The sequence below is a fragment of the Salmo salar genome, chromosome ssa11 (assembly GCF_905237065.1).
Source record: "Salmo salar chromosome ssa11, Ssal_v3.1, whole genome shotgun sequence".
Classification (NCBI taxonomy): Eukaryota; Metazoa; Chordata; class Actinopteri; order Salmoniformes; family Salmonidae; genus Salmo; species Salmo salar.
In genome coordinates this window covers 92,351,916-92,369,388 of record NC_059452.1, presented here as the reverse complement: position 1 = coordinate 92,369,388, position 17,473 = coordinate 92,351,916, and the positions used below count along the sequence as shown (strand labels likewise).

The following is a 17,473-nucleotide window of genomic DNA, read 5'->3' as shown; positions in this document are numbered from 1 at the left end:
TACTACGTTAATTCTCCTAAACTGCTGCGTAAATTCTATTAACTACTAAATCCGCTGTTTCCTCATTTTAGAAACACATCCGGCTAGTTTTGAGGAGTGAAATTTGCCACTCAAATTAGATTGATTTTATTGACATAACTTTAATGATAAAAAAGTAGTCTTATACATTTGTTTTTGCATGTGTAAAGTCTGCTGTCTCTAAGATAATAATCTTGGCAAAAACAAATGTAGACATTTCACTGTTTTCTCAACTGACTGGGATAACATGTTATGACAGTGGATTTAGATGTGGAAAAATTGTTGATTCAACCTTTTTTTGCCCAGTGGTTAATGTCTACATTTGTTTTTGCCACGTTTATTCTGTGACAGACACCTTAATGCATACTTTTACATTATATGATGTGAGCTAAACATACAAAATATTTTTTTCCTTTAAATATTTAATTGAAATACTATAGAATCCCATTCATTATGGAGCAGGCTTTCCCATATTCGGTCCTGGGCCGAGGAGTGTTTCTTCAACGGTTGGGTGTGCATGAAGGTCAATAAAGTAAGTGAAGAGAGGGGAGGGAGGAGTAATGGAGGGAAAACATGTCAATAGCTAAAGTTTGCCCATAGAGTAATTCAACCGATATTGAGAGACTGTCTAATACTCGCGCACTATTTGATTACTAAAAACTAAATTCAGTATCGAAAATAGACCAACTAGCTGGATTTGGTGTATCCTATTTTCTGAATTCGACTCCTCGAAGGAGCAAAACTATTTCAAGAATTCCCATGGCATAGTCTAAAGTATACTTTTTGGAAAGCAGCTGAAACCTTCAAGAAATAAAGTCTAACATCTGGATACTGTGCGAGGAAGATGACTCATTCTTGCCAGGAATCGTGTAAATATATCTGAGAGCGATCTTATTCTTCAAGAGCAAACCTAACGAGGATGAACGGCGGCGGAGGGTGTGTGCCGTTATTTGTTCTTCTGTTGATGGATATAGCTACAATGCTAGGCCTACCTGTGCCAGGTGAGTCAGCATGGACGATAACGGAGGCACTGTCATAACGCATATTTTATTATTTGAAAAACCTTTTAAAAAGTATATGCTTTTCCTTCATTATGGTTTATCTTACTTACGAAGGTTTTAGACTGATATAGTTACAGATGTAGTTTGCTACAGCAGGAAAGAATCCTGCAGCAACAGAAAATGTTAATTATTACGTGGATTATAATTAATGAATATTTTTGTAGGGTTTGATACATTTTTCGTAAGGGAAAATCAAGTCTGATATTTCAGAGTGGAAATTACAAACTTCAGAAGCCTTTTTAAACCTCAAATACATTGCAAGTTCTATAGTTCCTGCAGTGCAGTAAAGTTCTCTTGCAAGAGGGCGATCAAATTAAGATCCTACATCAGGCCCTACACCCAAACAAGGGCACTGCGTTCATCCACCTACCTCTGTGGAAGCACAGTTCCTGCTCAGCCCAGTCAAAACTGTTCGCTGCTCTGGCACCCCAATGGTGGAACAAGCTCCCTCACGACGCCAGGACAGCGGAGTCAATCACCACCTTCCGGAGACACCTGAAACCCCACCTCTTTAAGGAATACCTGGGATAGGACAAAGCAATCCTTCTAACCCCCCTCCAAAAAAAAGATATAGATGCACTATTGTAAGTGGTTGTTCCACTGGATATCATAAGGTGAATCCAACAATTTGTAAGTCGCTCTGGATAAGAGCATCTGCTAAATGACGTAAATGTAAAATGTAAAAATGTAGGCTACTATTAAAGGGAATTGACAATACAATTTTACTCTCTATTTAATGTTAAACTACGCTTAACTCATGCTTCCCCTAGTGAACTTTGGTATTTATTAATCTATGAATTAATTAAAGAGCAATAGTCACTGAATATCAGTTTAACATTCAGAGGTGTTGTGGGTGTCCCACCTGTTTCTTTTTATGAAGCGTTTCAGTTTTTGAAGAGCCCGGCCAACGTAACGTTATCCCTGGGTAAGCCGGTACAGGTGGTCTGTTCTCTCCAGGGAGATGGGGGTGGAGAGGAGCCTCCGGATGTGGTGTGGTTGAGGGACGGTCAATCCCTGGATTACGCTGACACCAATCAAGTGCAAGTGCCTGTCACTGAAGGAGGTTGGCTGACCATCAGTGAACTCAGGTCTTTCCTTAGTATGACTCTCTCTCTGTGTTTACGTTATGTCAGTCGGAAACAACAAGGCATCTTATTTTTAGTTATATGTCTGTCTGTCTGTCCTCAGAATTGATCATGTGAAGCTGTCAGACATTGGGAGATACTGTTGTATGGCAACAGTGGGGAGGAAGGACTTGATGTCTCAGGAGGGGCACATTCAGCTGGAGGGTAAAGTGTCCCTTTTCTCATTTTAATAATATGTCTGTCTATATTCTACAATATTTTACTGAAATTTCATCATCTTCTCAAGGAATCCCACATTTCTCAGTGAAGCCTCATGACGTGACAGTGGCGGCCACTGCTAGCCTCAGCCTGCAGTGTTTGGCCCATGGGCCTCCAGAACCTGTCAGGATCATCTGGCTGCAGAACGGAGGACCACTCAACACGCTACAGGACCCGGTGTCCCATTCTCCCTCTACTCTCAATATCACAGGCAAAGACTGTCTTATTTGCATGCACACGTAGAACGAATCAAAATCAAATCAAATTGTATTTGTCACATACTTTGTAAACAACAGGTGTAGACTAACGGTGAAATGCTGATTTAATGGTCCTTTTCCAACAATGCAGAGTTAAAGATAAAAAAGAAAACATTTACATAGTGACAAGAGGAAAAAACATTTATATTGTTATGTATTGTGTGATGTAAAACATATTTTCAGAGGCAATTCTTTCATAAAAGAGTGTTGATAAAATCAAAAGCATTCATTATCTCACTGACCACCTCTCTGACTGTCACCATTTAGGCCTCAACCATACCAGCAGCTTCTCCTGTGAAGCACATAACAGTAAAGGTGTGGCTACCTCAGCCTCTGGAACTGTGACAGGTCCGTACCAACAGGGCAGGGGTGCAACAGACATTACCTAACATGCTGATTGGATTGGTTTTATCCATGACTATCTCTCTTTCTGTCTTGGAATAGTGGTTCCCTCCCAGGCACAGAAAGTCCAAGTTGTAGAGGTCACCAACTCTTCCCTACACATCTCCTGGGAGCCTGGCTTTGGAGGGGTATATCCTGTCTCTGTGTGTTCTATACAGGTAAGACTAATCCAAGAAACTGGTGTGACTGACTATAGAATAGTCTAGACACAGAGCCAATCTAAAAGTAACTGCTCATGAGTTATACACAGTGTATAAAACATTATGAACACCTGCTCTTTCCATGACATAGAATGACCAGGTGAATCCAGGTGAAGGTGTTGTTAATGTTTTATGCACTCAGTGTACCATGGTTGATATTTCAGGCAGCTCTGTCTGGTCCTGACCTCAACACGTTGCATAATCTCCTGATCCATAATCAGAATGTCAATGTACCACCTGCTCAACACCTGATCCCTGAACTCAAGCCCTACACCTTCTATGACGTGAGGGTGGCTTGCCGTAGTAGTCAAGGTGCTTCCCCGTGGACACCATGGGTAACACTGCGCACCGCTGAAGGAGGTAAGCTGTACGCCACGATCTTCTACCCACAACCCATCAGTGTTTGTAAAATGCTATTACTGATAATGTTTTTCGTTATTATAACGTAGATGCAGGGAATCAGGAAGCAGGTGCAGTTAGTGAGTTTAATAACAACGAACATGGAGCAATACAAAACACAAGAAGCGTCTGACATGGAAACAAAAACAATACTACCTGACGACTAATAACAAAAGAGTGCTATATAAAGGATAAGTAATCAAGGGATTAATGAAGTTCAAGTGTGACTGATGATGAGACGAGGTGTGCGTAAAGATGGGTTGCCAGGTATGCGTAAAGATGGGTTGCCAGGTATGCGTAAAGATGGGTTGCTAGGTATGCGTAAAGTTGGGTTGCCAGGACGAGTGGTTAGTAGACCGGTGACGTTGAGCGCTGGAGCGGGAGTCGACGTGATAGCTATTTGTATTCACCTCTACATTTCTTAGTCATTTTGGCAGATGATTTCATCCTGAGTGACTTTTAATGAGGGAATTCAACAAGTTTGGATTCATTTGATTTGATTAACTACACGATGTTGACTGTGTGGAGGAGAAAAAAAAGACATCGTATTGGTTCATTCCGTACGTTTGTTGTTGCATGCAGTGGAAGACTCATGAATCTGAGGTCTTTGTGCAACCTAACCATTTAGACTCTTTACTCTGTCTCTTTATCTGAAGATAGCATGCACGCGCATGAGGTGGCACAGATCTTTAAGGTGTGTGTGTGTGTGTGTGTGTGTGTGTGTGTGTGTGTGTGTGTGTGTGTGTGTGTGTGTGTGTGTGTGTGTGTGTGTGTGTGTGTGTGTGTGTGTGTGTGTGTGTTATACTTTGTGTTGTAAATAGAGCACATGTTCCCGACCTCCCCACAAAGATGTACAGGAATATTTTGGAAAGATATCTTATCCCTCTCACCTACAGTACATCTCTCAACAGGAGTCAGAGGGGTGTAGGCAGAGGGAGAGACAGACAGAGGGTTGGAGGGATAGAGGGAGAGGGAGAGAAAGACGGAGGGTTGGAGGGATAGAGGCAGAGGGAGAGACAGACAGAGGGTTGGAGGGATAGAGGGAGAGACAGACAGAGGGTTGGAGGGATAGAGGCAGAGGGAGAGAAAGACGGAGGGTTGGAGGGATAGAGGCAGAGGGAGAGACAGACAGAGGGTTGGAGGGATAGAGGCAGAGGGAGAGACAGACAGAGGGTTGGAGGGATAGAGGCAGAGGGAGAGAAAGACGGAGGGTTGGAGGGATAGAGGCAGAGGGAGAGACAGACAGAGGGTTGGAGGGATAGAGGCAGAGGGAGAGACAGACAGAGGGTTGGAGGGATAGAGGCAGAGGGAGAGACAGACAGAGGGTTGGAGGGATAGAGGGAGAGGGAGAGACAGACAGAGGGTTGGAGGGATAGAGGCAGAGGGAGAGAAAGACGGAGGGTTGGAGGGATAGAGGCAGAGGGAGAGACAGACAGAGGGTTGGAGGGATAGAGGCAGAGGGAGAGACAGACAGAGGGTTGGAGGGATAGAGGCAGAGGGAGAGACAGACAGAGGGTTGGAGGGATAGAGGCAGAGGGAGAGACAGACAGAGGGTTGGAGGGATAGAGGCAGAGGGAGAGAAAGACGGAGGGTTGGAGGGATAGAGGCAGAGGGAGAGACAGACAGAGGGTTGGAGGGATAGAGGGAGAGGGAGAGACAGACAGAAGGTTGGAGGGATAGAGGGAGAGGGAGAGACAGACAGAAGGTTGGAGGGATAGAGGGAGAGACAGACAGAGGGTTGGAGGGATAGAGGGAGAGGGAGAGACAGACAGAGGGTTGGAGGGATAGAGGCAGAGGGAGAGAAAGACGGAGGGTTGGAGGGATAGAGGCAGAGGGAGAGACAGACGGAGGGTTGGAGGGATAGAGGCAGAGGGAGAGACAGACAGAGGGTTGGAGGGATAGAGGCAGAGGGAGAGACAGACAGAGGGTTGGAGGGATAGAGGCAGAGGGAGAGACAGACAGAGGGTTGGAGGGATAGAGGGAGAGGGAGAGACAGACAGAGGGTTGGAGGGATAGAGGCAGAGGGAGAGAAAGACGGAGGGTTGGAGGGATAGAGGCAGAGGGAGAGACAGACAGAGGGTTGGAGGGATAGAGGGAGAGGGAGAGACAGACAGAAGGTTGGAGGGATAGAGGCAGAGGGAGAGAAAGACGGAGGGTTGGAGGGATAGAGGCAGAGGGAGAGACAGACAGACGGTTGGAGGGATAGAGGCAGAGGGAGAGACAGACAGAGGGTTGGAGGGATAGAGTCAGAGGGAGAGAAAGACGGAGGGTTGGAGGGATAGAGGGAGAGGGAGAGACAGACAGAGGGTTGGAGGGATAGAGGCAGAGGGAGAGACAGACAGAGGGTTGGAGGGATAGAGGGAGAGGGAGAGACAGACAGAGGGTTGGAGGGATAGAGGGAGAGAAAGACGGAGGGTTGGAGGGATAGAGGGAGAGAAAGACAGAAGGTTGGAGGGATAGAGGGAGAGACAGACAGAAGGTTGGAGGGATAGAGGCAGAGGGAGAGAAAGACAGAGGGTTGGAGGGATAGAGGCAGAGGGAAAGACAGGCAGGGGGTTGGAGGGATAGAGGGAGAGGGAGAGAAAGACGGAGGGTTGGAGGGATAGAGGCAGAGGGAGAGACAGGCAGGGGGTTGGAGGGATAGAGGGAGAGGGAGAGAAAGATGGAGGGTTGGAGGGATAGAGGGAGAGAAAGACGGAGGGTTGGAGGGATAGAGGGAGAGGGAGAGAAAGACGGAGGGTTGGAGGGATAGAGGCAGAGGGAGAGAAAGACGGAGGGTTGGAGGGATAGAGGCAGAGGGAGAGACAGACAGAGGGTTGGAGGGATAGAGGGAGAGGGAGAGACAGACAGAGGGTTGGAGGGATAGAGGCAGAGGGAGAGACAGACAGAAGGTTGGAGGGATAGAGGCAGAGGGAGAGAAAGACGGAGGGTTGGAGGGATAGAGGAAGAGGGAGAGACAGGCAGACGGTTGGAGGGATAGAGGCAGAGGGAGAGACAGACAGAGGGTTGGAGGGATAGAGTCAGAGGGAGAGAAAGACGGAGGGTTGGAGGGATAGAGGCAGAGGGAGAGACAGACAGAGGGTTGGAGGGATAGAGGCAGAGGGAGAGACAGACAGAGGGTTGGAGGGATAGAGGGAGAGGGAGAGACAGGCGGAGGGTTGGAGGGAGAGACAGGCGGAGGGTTGGAGGGACAGAGGCAGAGGGAGAGACAGACAGAGGGTTGGAGGGATAGAGGCAGAGGGAGAGACAGACAGAGGGTTGGAGGGATAGAGGCAGAGGGAGAGAAAGACGGAGGGTTGGAGGGATAGAGGCAGAGGGAAAGACAGGCAGGGGGTTGGAGGGATAGAGGCAGAGGGAGAGAAAGACGGAGGGTTGGAGGGATAGAGGCAGAGGGAAAGACAGGCAGGGGGTTGGAGGGATAGAGGCAGAGGGAGAGAAAGACGGAGGGTTGGAGGGATAGAGGCAGAGGGAGAGACAGACAGAGGGTTGGAGGGATAGAGGCAGAGGGAAAGACAGGCAGGGGGTTGGAGGGATAGAGGCAGAGGGAAAGACAGGAGGGATAGAGGCAGAGGGAGAGACACACAGAAGGTTGGAGGGATAGAGGGAGAGAAAGACCGAGGGTTGGAGGGATAGAGGGAGAGGGAAAAACAGGCAGGGGGTTGGAGGGATAGAGGCAGAGGGAGAGAAAGACGGAGGGTTGGAGGGATAGAGGCAGAGGGAGAGACAGACAGAGGGTTGGAGGGATAGAGGGAGAGGGAGAGAAAGACGGAGGGTTGGAGGGATAGAGGCAGAGGGAGAGACAGACAGAGGGTTGGAGGGATAGAGGGAGAGGGAGAGAAAGACGGAGGGTTGGAGGGATAGAGGCAGAGGGAGAGACAGACAGAGGGTTGGAGGGATAGAGGGAGAGGGAAAAACAGGCAGGGGGTTGGAGGGATAGAGGCAGAGGGAGAGACAGACAGAGGGTTGGAGGGATAGAGGGAGAGGGAGAGAAAGACGGAGGGTTGGAGGGATAGAGGCAGAGGGAGAGAAAGACGGAGGGTTGGAGGGATAGAGGGAGAGGGAGAGACAGACAGAGGGTTGGAGGGATAGAGGGAGAGGGAGAGAAAGACGGAGGGTTGGAGGGATAGAGGCAGAGGGAGAGAAAGACGGAGGGTTGGAGGGATAGAGGCAGAGGGAGAGACAGACAGAGGGTTGGAGGGATAGAGGGAGAGGGAGAGAAAGACGGAGGGTTGGAGGGATAGAGGGAGAGACAGACAGAGGGTTGGAGGGATAGAGGCAGAGGGAGAGACAGACAGAGGGTTGGAGGGATAGAGGGAGAGGGAAAAACAGGCAGGGGGTTGGAGGGATAGAGGGAGAGACAGACAGAGGGTTGGAGGGATAGAGGGAGAGGGAAAAACAGGCAGGGGGTTGGAGGGATAGAGGGAGAAGTGCTTTTGTTTTTGTTGGCCGAGGTAGAGCCACATCTTGAAACAATCAGCAGTGGAATGCTCAGGGATGACATCCCCGGAGAGGGTCCAGTACAGGATCCTACCACCGCCCACGCTATGACTCACAACGTGATAGACAAATATGTCTTTATTTACATTGTTGTCTTAATAAGATAAATAGTATTTATTCACATAACTTTTCTTTAAATTCACACTGGTTTTAACACCATGAGTCCAGTAGTGTATATTACAGATCATTTAATATGTTGTACACATTATTCCTTTTTGTGTGTATCTGACAGTGCCAGAGGCAGCACCAGACAACGTGAGTGGACTGTTTAATGGAACAGATGTTATTGCCAGCTGGTCCAAGCCACCAGGCAGATTAAATGGCCAAATACTGGGCTACAGAGTGGAATACCTCACTGCTAACATGTCCCAGGTAACACACACACACACACACACACACACACACACACACACACACACACACACACACACACACACACACACACACACACGCACACACACACACACACACATACACAGTGTAATGGGTATCTTTGCTGTTGTTCTGTTTCCCTGTCTCAGGCTGTTATGGAGTCAGTTCAGTCCTCTGAGCTAGCTATCCCTCTCTCCAGCCTCCTGGACAGTGTGTCCCTGAGTGTGAGTGCCTGTACTGTTGCAGGTTGCGGCCCCTGGAGCCCAGTCCAATCCTTCAAACAGAAACAGCCTGGTGAGTCTGGACAGAACCGAGGGAGACAACAGGATGGCTGTGATGGGTCAAGGAGAAGGGAAAACAGCAGGAGATTGAAAATGAATATTTGAGGGGCTGTGTTTTCTAGGTTGATTTAATCGGTAGCACATTATGGTGTCTGACATACTAGCTGACATACCTGTCTTTCCTCTGTTTTAGATGTGTCCCTCCATCAGGCATTCTCCTGGCATTGGTGGTATGTGGTCATGGGGATTTCTGTCAGTCTGGCCTTGATAGGGTTCATCCTATATGCAATTATATTGCGACAAAGAGAGACATGCTTTGGGTATGTACCTATTGTTCTCCCTGTACAGTGGTGGAAAAAGTACCCAATTGTCATACTTGAGTAAAAGTAAAGATACCTTAATAGAAAATGACTCAAGTAAAAGTAAAAGTCATCCAGTAAAATACTACTTCAGTAAAGTCAAAAATTATTTGGTTTTAAATATACTTAAGTATCAAAAGTAAATGTAATAGCAAAAATATACTTAAGTATCAAAAGTAAAAGTGTAAATAATTTCAAATTGCTTATATTAAGCAATATACATTTACGGATAGCCAGGGACACATAACACACAGACATAATTTACAAATGAAGCATGTGTGTTTAGTGAGTCCACCAGATCAGAGGCAGTAGCGATGACCAGGGATGTTCTCTTGATAAGTATGTGAATTGGGCCATTTTCCTGTTCTACTAAATATTCAAAATGTAACGGGTACTTCTGGGTGTAAGCGAAAATGTATGGAGTGAAAAGTACATTATTTTCTTTAGGAATGAAGGGAAGTAAAATAAAAAGTTGTCAAAAATATAAATAGTAAAGTACAGATACCCCAAAAAACGACTTAAGTAGTACTTTAAAGTATTTTTACTTAAGTGCTTTACACCACTGTCCCTGTATCACTTTGTTCCATTGTTTTTCATTACTGTCAGATGATTCATTTAAACCATCTGTGTGTGCAACAGGAAGGCCTTTTACCCAATGAGGAACGCTGGTGGGGATTTTGTGGTGAGATACAGTGCAGGACGCACCTACAATCGGCAGTCAAATGAAGCCACATGTGAGTTGCCATGCCAGTGACATAAGAGAAACAGTGCAGGGTGAGCGGATATATGAGTTATTTAAGTGAATGACTTGGAATCAAATGATGTGTCATGCAGGGTGAGAGTTCAGGAACATATGTTGAGGCTTGGATTTCATCCTGTTGCTCAATGTTGTTCTGTGCCAGATGTGGAGAAGCAGAGTAGTGTCACGATCTGGCTGTTAACACAACCCTTTGGATTTAATTGAGAACAGAGTACAAGTCTTGGTAGAGTCATACTGCTAGTGTTTTTAGGGGTCAAGGCACCTATACCTTTTAATTGATTTATTCCAATAAAAATGGAAATCGGTCTAAATCAGGGGATCCCAAACTTTTTCAGGCAGGCCCACCTTCCAGCAGTCGGGAACATTCTCCCCTGCATGCATGCCACGTCTATTTCTATGGGTACAAGCACTGTTCATGACACAAACTGTTCACACCCCTCTTGTTGGTGGAGAGAACATTTAGCAGGTTTAAAGCGTATTTCCTGCAATTCTACACATTTTGTCATGTCTAATGTGTATTGATGTGATATTTGAGTGACTTGAACATTACAACAAAATCTTAAGGGCTTAAAAACCTAGCTAAATAAATATGGGCTAGTTGATCTGGACATTTCTGACAATTTATAAGTAGCTCTCTAAGGTATGCAATGACTGACATGACAAGAGGAACTGATGATGCACTTCCCAATATAGAAATGTCACCTTGTGCATTCTACTATTACAACTTCCACGAGTAAGCTGGACTGAGTTCCCCCCTGCCGACCCCTCGCAGGCGCCCCCCACAGTTTGGGAACCACTGGTTTAAATCATAGTTTTGGGGTGTGTTTGTTGATAGTGTGAATATAGAGTTGTTATGGTGAGGTAAACAGGAAGGGAAAATATATACTGTAAGCCTGGAGCAGCTTAACAATAATGGCTTCATGATCTGGGTTGTTTTTCAAAACCGCAGCAGAAGAATGATATCATGTGTTGCTGAGCCGGGATTTCACAAGAACAACATCCCCTGTAAGGGATCACTCTGATATGTTTTGCCAGTTGTTTAAGGACAGTGGGGGAGGATTCATGCTAAAGTTATTTTCCAAGATGTCATGTTTTCAGAAATCCCTGTTTCAGTGTAAGGGAGTATTATCTATCCCTTTCCACAGTGAGCAGCCTGGTGATTAGTGATGAATTGAAGCAGAAGTTGCAGGACGTGATGGTGGACAGTCACAAGCTGACCCTGGGCAAGACCCTTGGAGAGGGTGAGTGAGCTCTGACTGAAGCCTTTATCATACATGATGTAACCTAGACATGAACTACTCAGGCTATGAGTAAACATCCCAGGCCCTTAAGAGACTTAGATCCCCAGATACACCCACCTGACTAACAACACGTCCATGTCTTCCTCTGCAGGGGAGTTTGGCTCTGTCCTGGAAGGGCTTCTGGTGCACCAACAGACTGTCCTCAAAGTAGCTGTGAAGACCATGAAGAGTGAGTGATCAGACAGTGTCAGTTGCCGCCATGTCTCTCCCATATTTTACCTGAGTCACCTTTTCCTCCCTCTCACCTTCCCTTAGTTTCCATCTGCACTCGCACTGAGATGGAGGACTTCCTCGGGGAGGCTGCTTGTATGAAGGAGTTTGACCACCCCAACATCATGAGACTCCTTGGTGAGACAGACTGGGTCCCTTGTCACATCTTTCTCCATCTACTATTAAAATGTGGTCAATAACCAAGTGTCTGGTAAGGTTGTGTTATAAACTCCTAACCATCTGACTGGATTCCTTCTTTAATTCCCCGTCCTCCCTGTAGGGGTGTGTCTGCAGGCAGCAGAGAGAGGAGGCTACCCCTCCCCCATAGTCCTCTTGCCCTATATGAAGCATGGGGACCTGCACAGTTTCCTGCTCTACTCTCGACTTGGGGACAATCCTTTGGTCAGTTCCCTTCCCTCCCACACAGATCGGAAAGTTTTTGTTACACAAATACATTTTAGTGTTGTGGCCTTTCTCCTTTTATGCATTTTCCATTTGTGCTGCTGTATAGCACTCCCTGTTGGAGAAGACTGCCTTATCTAATCCTCTCCGTCTCCTCTCCATCCGTCAGTCCCTGCCTTCTCAGATGCTGGTGAAGTTCATGACAGACATCGCACGGGGAATGGAATACCTGAGCAACAAGAGGTTCATCCATAGAGACCTGGCAGCGCGAAACTGCATGTGAGGATTCTCACCTCTGTTCTGTCAATGTGTTCCACTCCTTCTCACACATACTCTTCAATATTTTTCTGTGAAAGTCTAGCATGTTGAGTGATACAAATAACAGTACAGTGTTTATTATGTTGTACATATCTGTCCTGCAGGCTGAATGAGAATATGACTGTCTGTGTGGCTGATTTTGGCCTTTCCAAGAAGATCTATAACGGGGACTACTATAGACAAGGACGCATTTCAAAGATGCCAGTGAAATGGATCGCCATTGAGAGCCTGGCAGACAGAGTTTACACCACCAAGAGTGATGTGGTGAGAAATCCTTCCTGACTTGGTCTGGCTACATGATGTGCTCCGTGTACGCCTCTGTATTCGTGTTTTAAAATCCTGCAACATTCAGAAAGTATTAAGACCCTTCTGGGAAAAAAGGTTTTTAGGCATTTTTGCAAAACAGAAATACCTTATTTACATAAGTAATCAAGCTAGTATTAAGTAAGTACGTAAGTATTTAAGTAATAAGGACTAAATACAAGTACAACATTTGTGACAGTTGCTTATTATCTCTATCTCTCTCTGAGTGGTCGTTTGGAGTGACTACGTGGGAGATAGCCACTCGGGGGCAGACGCCCTACCCTGGAGTGGAAAACAGTGAGATGTACGACTACCTTAGACAGGGAAACCGCCTCAAACAGCCCCCTGGCTGCCTGGACATCATGTGAGTTTCTAGTTCTGGATCTGTACATATAAATACTTCAATAGTATGAGTTGGCTCACTGAATTATCATTATTTGCTGGTATACAGTAGAGGCAACGTAACGTTCGTGGAGTACCTGAAGTTGTGTTTATTTCTACTCATGTTGTATAAACCTCAGTCGTCCCCTCCTCTCCTTCATACTGTAGCTACTTCCTGATGTTCTCCTGCTGGCTGCTGAGTCCTAAGGACCGCCCAGGGTTCCCCTCTCTGCGCTGTGACCTGGAGAAAGCCCTGGAGGAGATGCCTGAGCAGGAGGAGGCAGATGACCTGCTCTATGTCAACATGGAAGAGCCCTCAGGCTCTCTGTTAGGGGCCATTGGGGGCTGGGAGCCCTTTGGACAGCCTCACCCGTCCTACTGGAAGAACATGGGCAATCTGGAAACAATCCAGGTGCATCATCATAATCATCATGATCATGCAGAACGCTATGTTCTCTGCCCTCAGCACGAGGCCCAGCCCTATCTCAATGACTCTATGGACAACACTCAGCACGAGGCCCAGCCCTATCTCAATGACTCTGTGGACAGCCCTCAGCACAAGGCCCAGCCCTATCTCAATGACTCTGTGGACAGCCCTCGGCACGAGGCCCAGCCCTATCTCAATGACTCTATGGACAACCCTCAGCACGAGGCCCAGCCCTATCTCAATGACTCTGTGGACAGCCCTCAGCACGAGGCCCAACCCTATCTCAATGACAGTGTGGACAGCCCTCAGCACAAGGCCCAGCCCTATCTCGATGACTCTGTGGACAGCCCTCAGCACAAGGCCCAGCCCTATCTCAATGACTCTGTGGACAGCCCTCAGCACAAGGCCCAGCCCTATCTCAATGACTCTGTGGACAGACAGCCCTCAGCACAAGGCCCAGCCCTATCTCAATGACTCTGTGGACAGACAGCCCTCAGCACAAGGCCCAGCCCTATCTCAATGACTCTGTGGACAGACAGCCCTCAGCACAAGGCCCAGCCCTATCTCAATGACTCTGTGGACAGCCCTCAGCACGAGGCCCAACCCTATCTCAATGACTCTGTGGACAGCCCTCAGCACAAGGCCCAGCCCTATCTCAATGACTCTGTGGACAGCCCTCAGCACAAGGCCCAGCCCTATCTCGATGACTCTGTGGACAGCCCTCAGCACGAGGCCCAACCCTATCTCAATGACTGTGTGGATAGCCCTCAGCACAAGGCCCAGCCCTATCTCGATGACTCTGTGGACAGCCCTCAGCACAAGGCCCAGCCCTATCTCAATGACTCTGTGGACAGCCCTCAGCACAAGGCCCAGCCCTATCTCAATGACTCTGTGGACAGACAGCCCTCAGCACAAGGCCCAGCCCTATCTCAATGACTCTGTGGACAGCCCTCAGCACGAGGTTCAACCCTATCTCAATGACTCTGTGGACAGCCCTCAGCACAAGGCCCAGCCCTATCTCAATGACTCTGTGGACAGCCCTCAGCACAAGGCCCAGCCCTATCTCGATGACTCTGTGGACAGCCCTCAGCACAAGGCCCAGCCCTATCTCAATGACTCTGTGGACAGCCCTCAGCACAAGGCCCAGCCCTATCTCAATGACTCTGTGGACAGCCCTCAGCACAAGGCCCAGCCCTGTATCAATGTCTCTATGGACAGCATGAGCTGGATGGCCTCCTCTTCGAGCCCCACTTTGCAGCTCCAGGCATCCCGCTCCTCCTCTCTCCTGCTGGACGGACAGGTCAAGAATGGGACCGGAGGGTGTTCAGGCAGTGAGGCTTAGAGAAAATACACAGTGACTACCAGTGGTTGTTTAGAAATACTGAAAAATGTGGACTCAAATTCACTTTTTATTGAAATACTGTTGTGTAGTCAAATGAACATGCTCTAAAGAAATCATTGATTTGTTGTTCCCAATATTAAGTTAAGAAATCAAATCACCTAATTCATTGGCAGTGACTGTGTGTTATAAATTGGTATAATCTTCTACTGAAAGAAAGCTACATCAAACTGCAAGTGCATCAATACCTTTATTTAATAAACCAATGAACAAACTCATTAATAAACCATTCTTTGTTTTAAGAACACAAAGTTGTGAGTTCTCTTAAACTAAACAATGTATTGGATACAATAATGCATTCATAGTGTTCACAGACTAGAGTCAGCATTCAAAAAACATTGAATAAACTAAAAACGAAAAAATACACAAACCCTAGTTACTACGTTAACAGCACAGTAACCATAATTAGTTCTATTGAGAAAAATAAGAATAATCAACATTATTATTAAGGTTTCAGGACAAGCTGTAGTGTATGCAACACAAATGTTGTCAGTTGAAAAGTAGCAGTTGAAGAGCATTTAAAGAAGTACGGCAGTCAACACATTCAATGTACTGTATGAGTGGTTATAGAGCTGTTCCAGTGGGATGGAAATTCAAGCGGAATAGTCAAATATTATCAAAGAGATTGTTGTGTCATTAGTCTCAGAGTGCATTGTTTTAAAGGAAAAATCAATGTAATCTGTGACTATCTCCCACGTAGTCACTCCAAACGATCACTCAGAGAGAGAGAGAGAGAGAGAAAATAAGCAACTGTCACAAATGTGGTACTTGTATTTAGTCCTTGTTACTTAAATAGTTACTTAATACTTATGTCAATGAGGTATTTCTGTTTTACATTTTTTATAAAAGTACCAGCCACTATACTCTAGTTGGGCTTATAGTACAAAGTAGTACAACAATGCAACTAATAAAGTTTGTTCAAACGATTTAGGCACTGAAATTTGACAGAAATGTACATTCGTATTGTCTACAAACACAGACAAACAATGTGCACTGTGTGTGAGAGATGACATTGATTGAAATATGTAATTGTTATTGCTACATATGCACTTCATTATTGTGCATATTTGTGTGTGCTGGCAATAGGGAGTATTTCCCACATTCATTCACACATTTCAAGAATTGACATGGTAACAAACACATATTCTAAATGCAGTCATTTAGTTTGCATGTGTTTGGTCTATTCGAACGAGAGGGACAAAAGCCCTCTTTTGGTCTAGCACTATAAATGTGCCTTCACCCTGGTCCGTACAGTATAGTACAGCTATTTCAATCTGGTTTAGTATGGTTACAGCATAGTACAGCTATTTCAGTCTGGTTTAGTATGGTTACAGTACAGTACAGCTATTTCAGTCTGGTTTAGTATGGTTACAGTATAGTACAGCTATTTCAGTCTGGTTTAGTATGGTTACAGTATAGTACAGCTATTTCAGTCTGGTTTAGTATGGTTACAGTATAGTACAGCTATTTCAGTCTGGTTTAGTATGGTTACAGTATAGTACAGCTATTTCAGTCTGGTTTAGTATGGTTACAGTGTAGTACAGCTATTTCAGTCTGGTTTAGTATGGTTACAGTATAGTACAGCTATTTCAGTCTGGTTTAGTATGGTTACAGTATAGTACAGCTATTTCAGTCTGGTTTAGTATGGTTACGGTATAGTACAGCTATTTCAGTCTGGTTTAGTATGGTTACGGTATTGTACAGCTATTTCAGTCTGGTTTAGTATGGTTACAGTATAGTACAGCTATTTCAGTCTGGTTTAGTATGGTTACAGTATAGTACAGCTATTTCAGTCTGGTTTAGTATGGTTACAGTATAGTACAGCTATTTCAGTCTGGTTTAGTATGGTTACAGTATTGTACAGCTATTTCAGTCTGGTTTAGTATGGTTACAGTATAGTACAGCTATTTCAGTCTGGTTTAGTATGTTATTAAACCTACTAATTGGAGTAGTACGTTACAGTATGTTATTAACCTTACTAATTGTAGTAGTACGTTACAGTATGGTTATTAAACCTACTAATTGTAGTAGTACGTTACAGTATGGTTATTAAATCTACTAATTGTAGTAGTACGTTACAGTATGGTAATTAAATCTACTAATTGTAGTAGTACGTTACAGTATGTTATTAAATCTACTAATTGTAGTAGTACGTTACAGTATGGTTATTAAATCTACTAATTGTAGTAGTACGTTACAGTATGGTTATTAAATCTACTAATTGTAGTAGTACGTTACAGTATGTTATTAAATCTACTAATTGTAGTAGTACGTTACAGTATGTAATTAAACCTACTAATTGTAGTAGTACGTTACAGTATGTTATTAAACCTACTAATTGTAGTAGTACGTTACAGTATGTTATTAAACCTACCAATCGTAACAGTACATTACCGTATGTTATTAAACTTACTAATTGTAGTAGTACGTTACAGTATGTTATTAAACCTACTAATTGGAGTAGTACGTTACAGTATGTTATTAAACTTACTAATTGTAGTAGTACGTTACAGTATGTTATTAAACCTACTAATTGGAGTAGTACGTTACAGTATGTTATTAAACTTACTAATTGTAGTAGTACGTTACAGTATGGTTATGCAAGCTGATCCTCATATTGCTTTCTGAAACAGTCGCCAGCAGGGAAGAAGTCCCACGCTCGCTCCTGGTACATCTTCCACACATACGACTCCTGCAACAGAGGACAGTAGGATAGAGGGAGAAAAGAAGAGACAGCCAATTGAAATTAATGGCGAGGAATTTGGTGTCACAAACAGAAAGAC

At 45.3% G+C, this 17,473-nt stretch overlaps 2 protein-coding genes across 7 annotated transcripts in view; one reads left to right on the top strand and one right to left on the bottom strand.

The window, feature by feature from the left end:
- The first annotated feature begins 542 nt into the window (after window positions 1–542).
- LOC106563561 (tyrosine-protein kinase receptor UFO) lies at window positions 543–14,908 on the top strand. 3 transcript variants are annotated; one of them, XM_014129258.2, is made up of 19 exons: window positions 543–1,019; window positions 1,960–2,167; window positions 2,268–2,368; window positions 2,451–2,633; window positions 2,947–3,027; window positions 3,124–3,239; window positions 3,446–3,641; window positions 8,410–8,549; window positions 8,699–8,843; window positions 9,024–9,060; window positions 9,829–9,923; window positions 11,095–11,190; window positions 11,342–11,419; window positions 11,506–11,598; window positions 11,741–11,862; window positions 12,032–12,141; window positions 12,285–12,444; window positions 12,711–12,847; window positions 13,033–14,908. In XM_014129258.2, the coding sequence occupies exons 1-19, from the start codon at window positions 938–940 to the stop codon at window positions 13,763–13,765; spliced, it is 2,913 nt and encodes a 970-aa protein (XP_013984733.1). In that variant the 5' UTR covers window positions 543–937; the 3' UTR covers window positions 13,766–14,908. The 3 variants fall into 3 exon arrangements, with proteins under 3 accessions (XP_013984733.1, XP_013984729.1, XP_013984734.1); XM_014129254.2 differs by having other exon boundaries at window positions 9,024–9,150; XM_014129259.2 differs by lacking the exon at window positions 1,960–2,167 and having other exon boundaries at window positions 544–1,019; window positions 9,024–9,150.
- The window catches only part of LOC106563560 (ryanodine receptor 1), a 138,381-nt gene continuing 135,769 nt past the window's right edge, over window positions 14,862–17,473 (bottom strand). For 3 of the 4 annotated variants that reach the window (XM_045690076.1, XM_014129244.2, XM_014129248.2), the window contains one exon: window positions 14,862–17,382. In XM_045690076.1, coding sequence (XP_045546032.1) covers window positions 17,287–17,382 — 96 coding nt within the window. In that variant the 3' untranslated portion in view covers window positions 14,862–17,286. The remainder of the gene's footprint in view (window positions 17,383–17,473) is intronic. The other variant, XM_014129242.2, reaches the window with a different exon arrangement.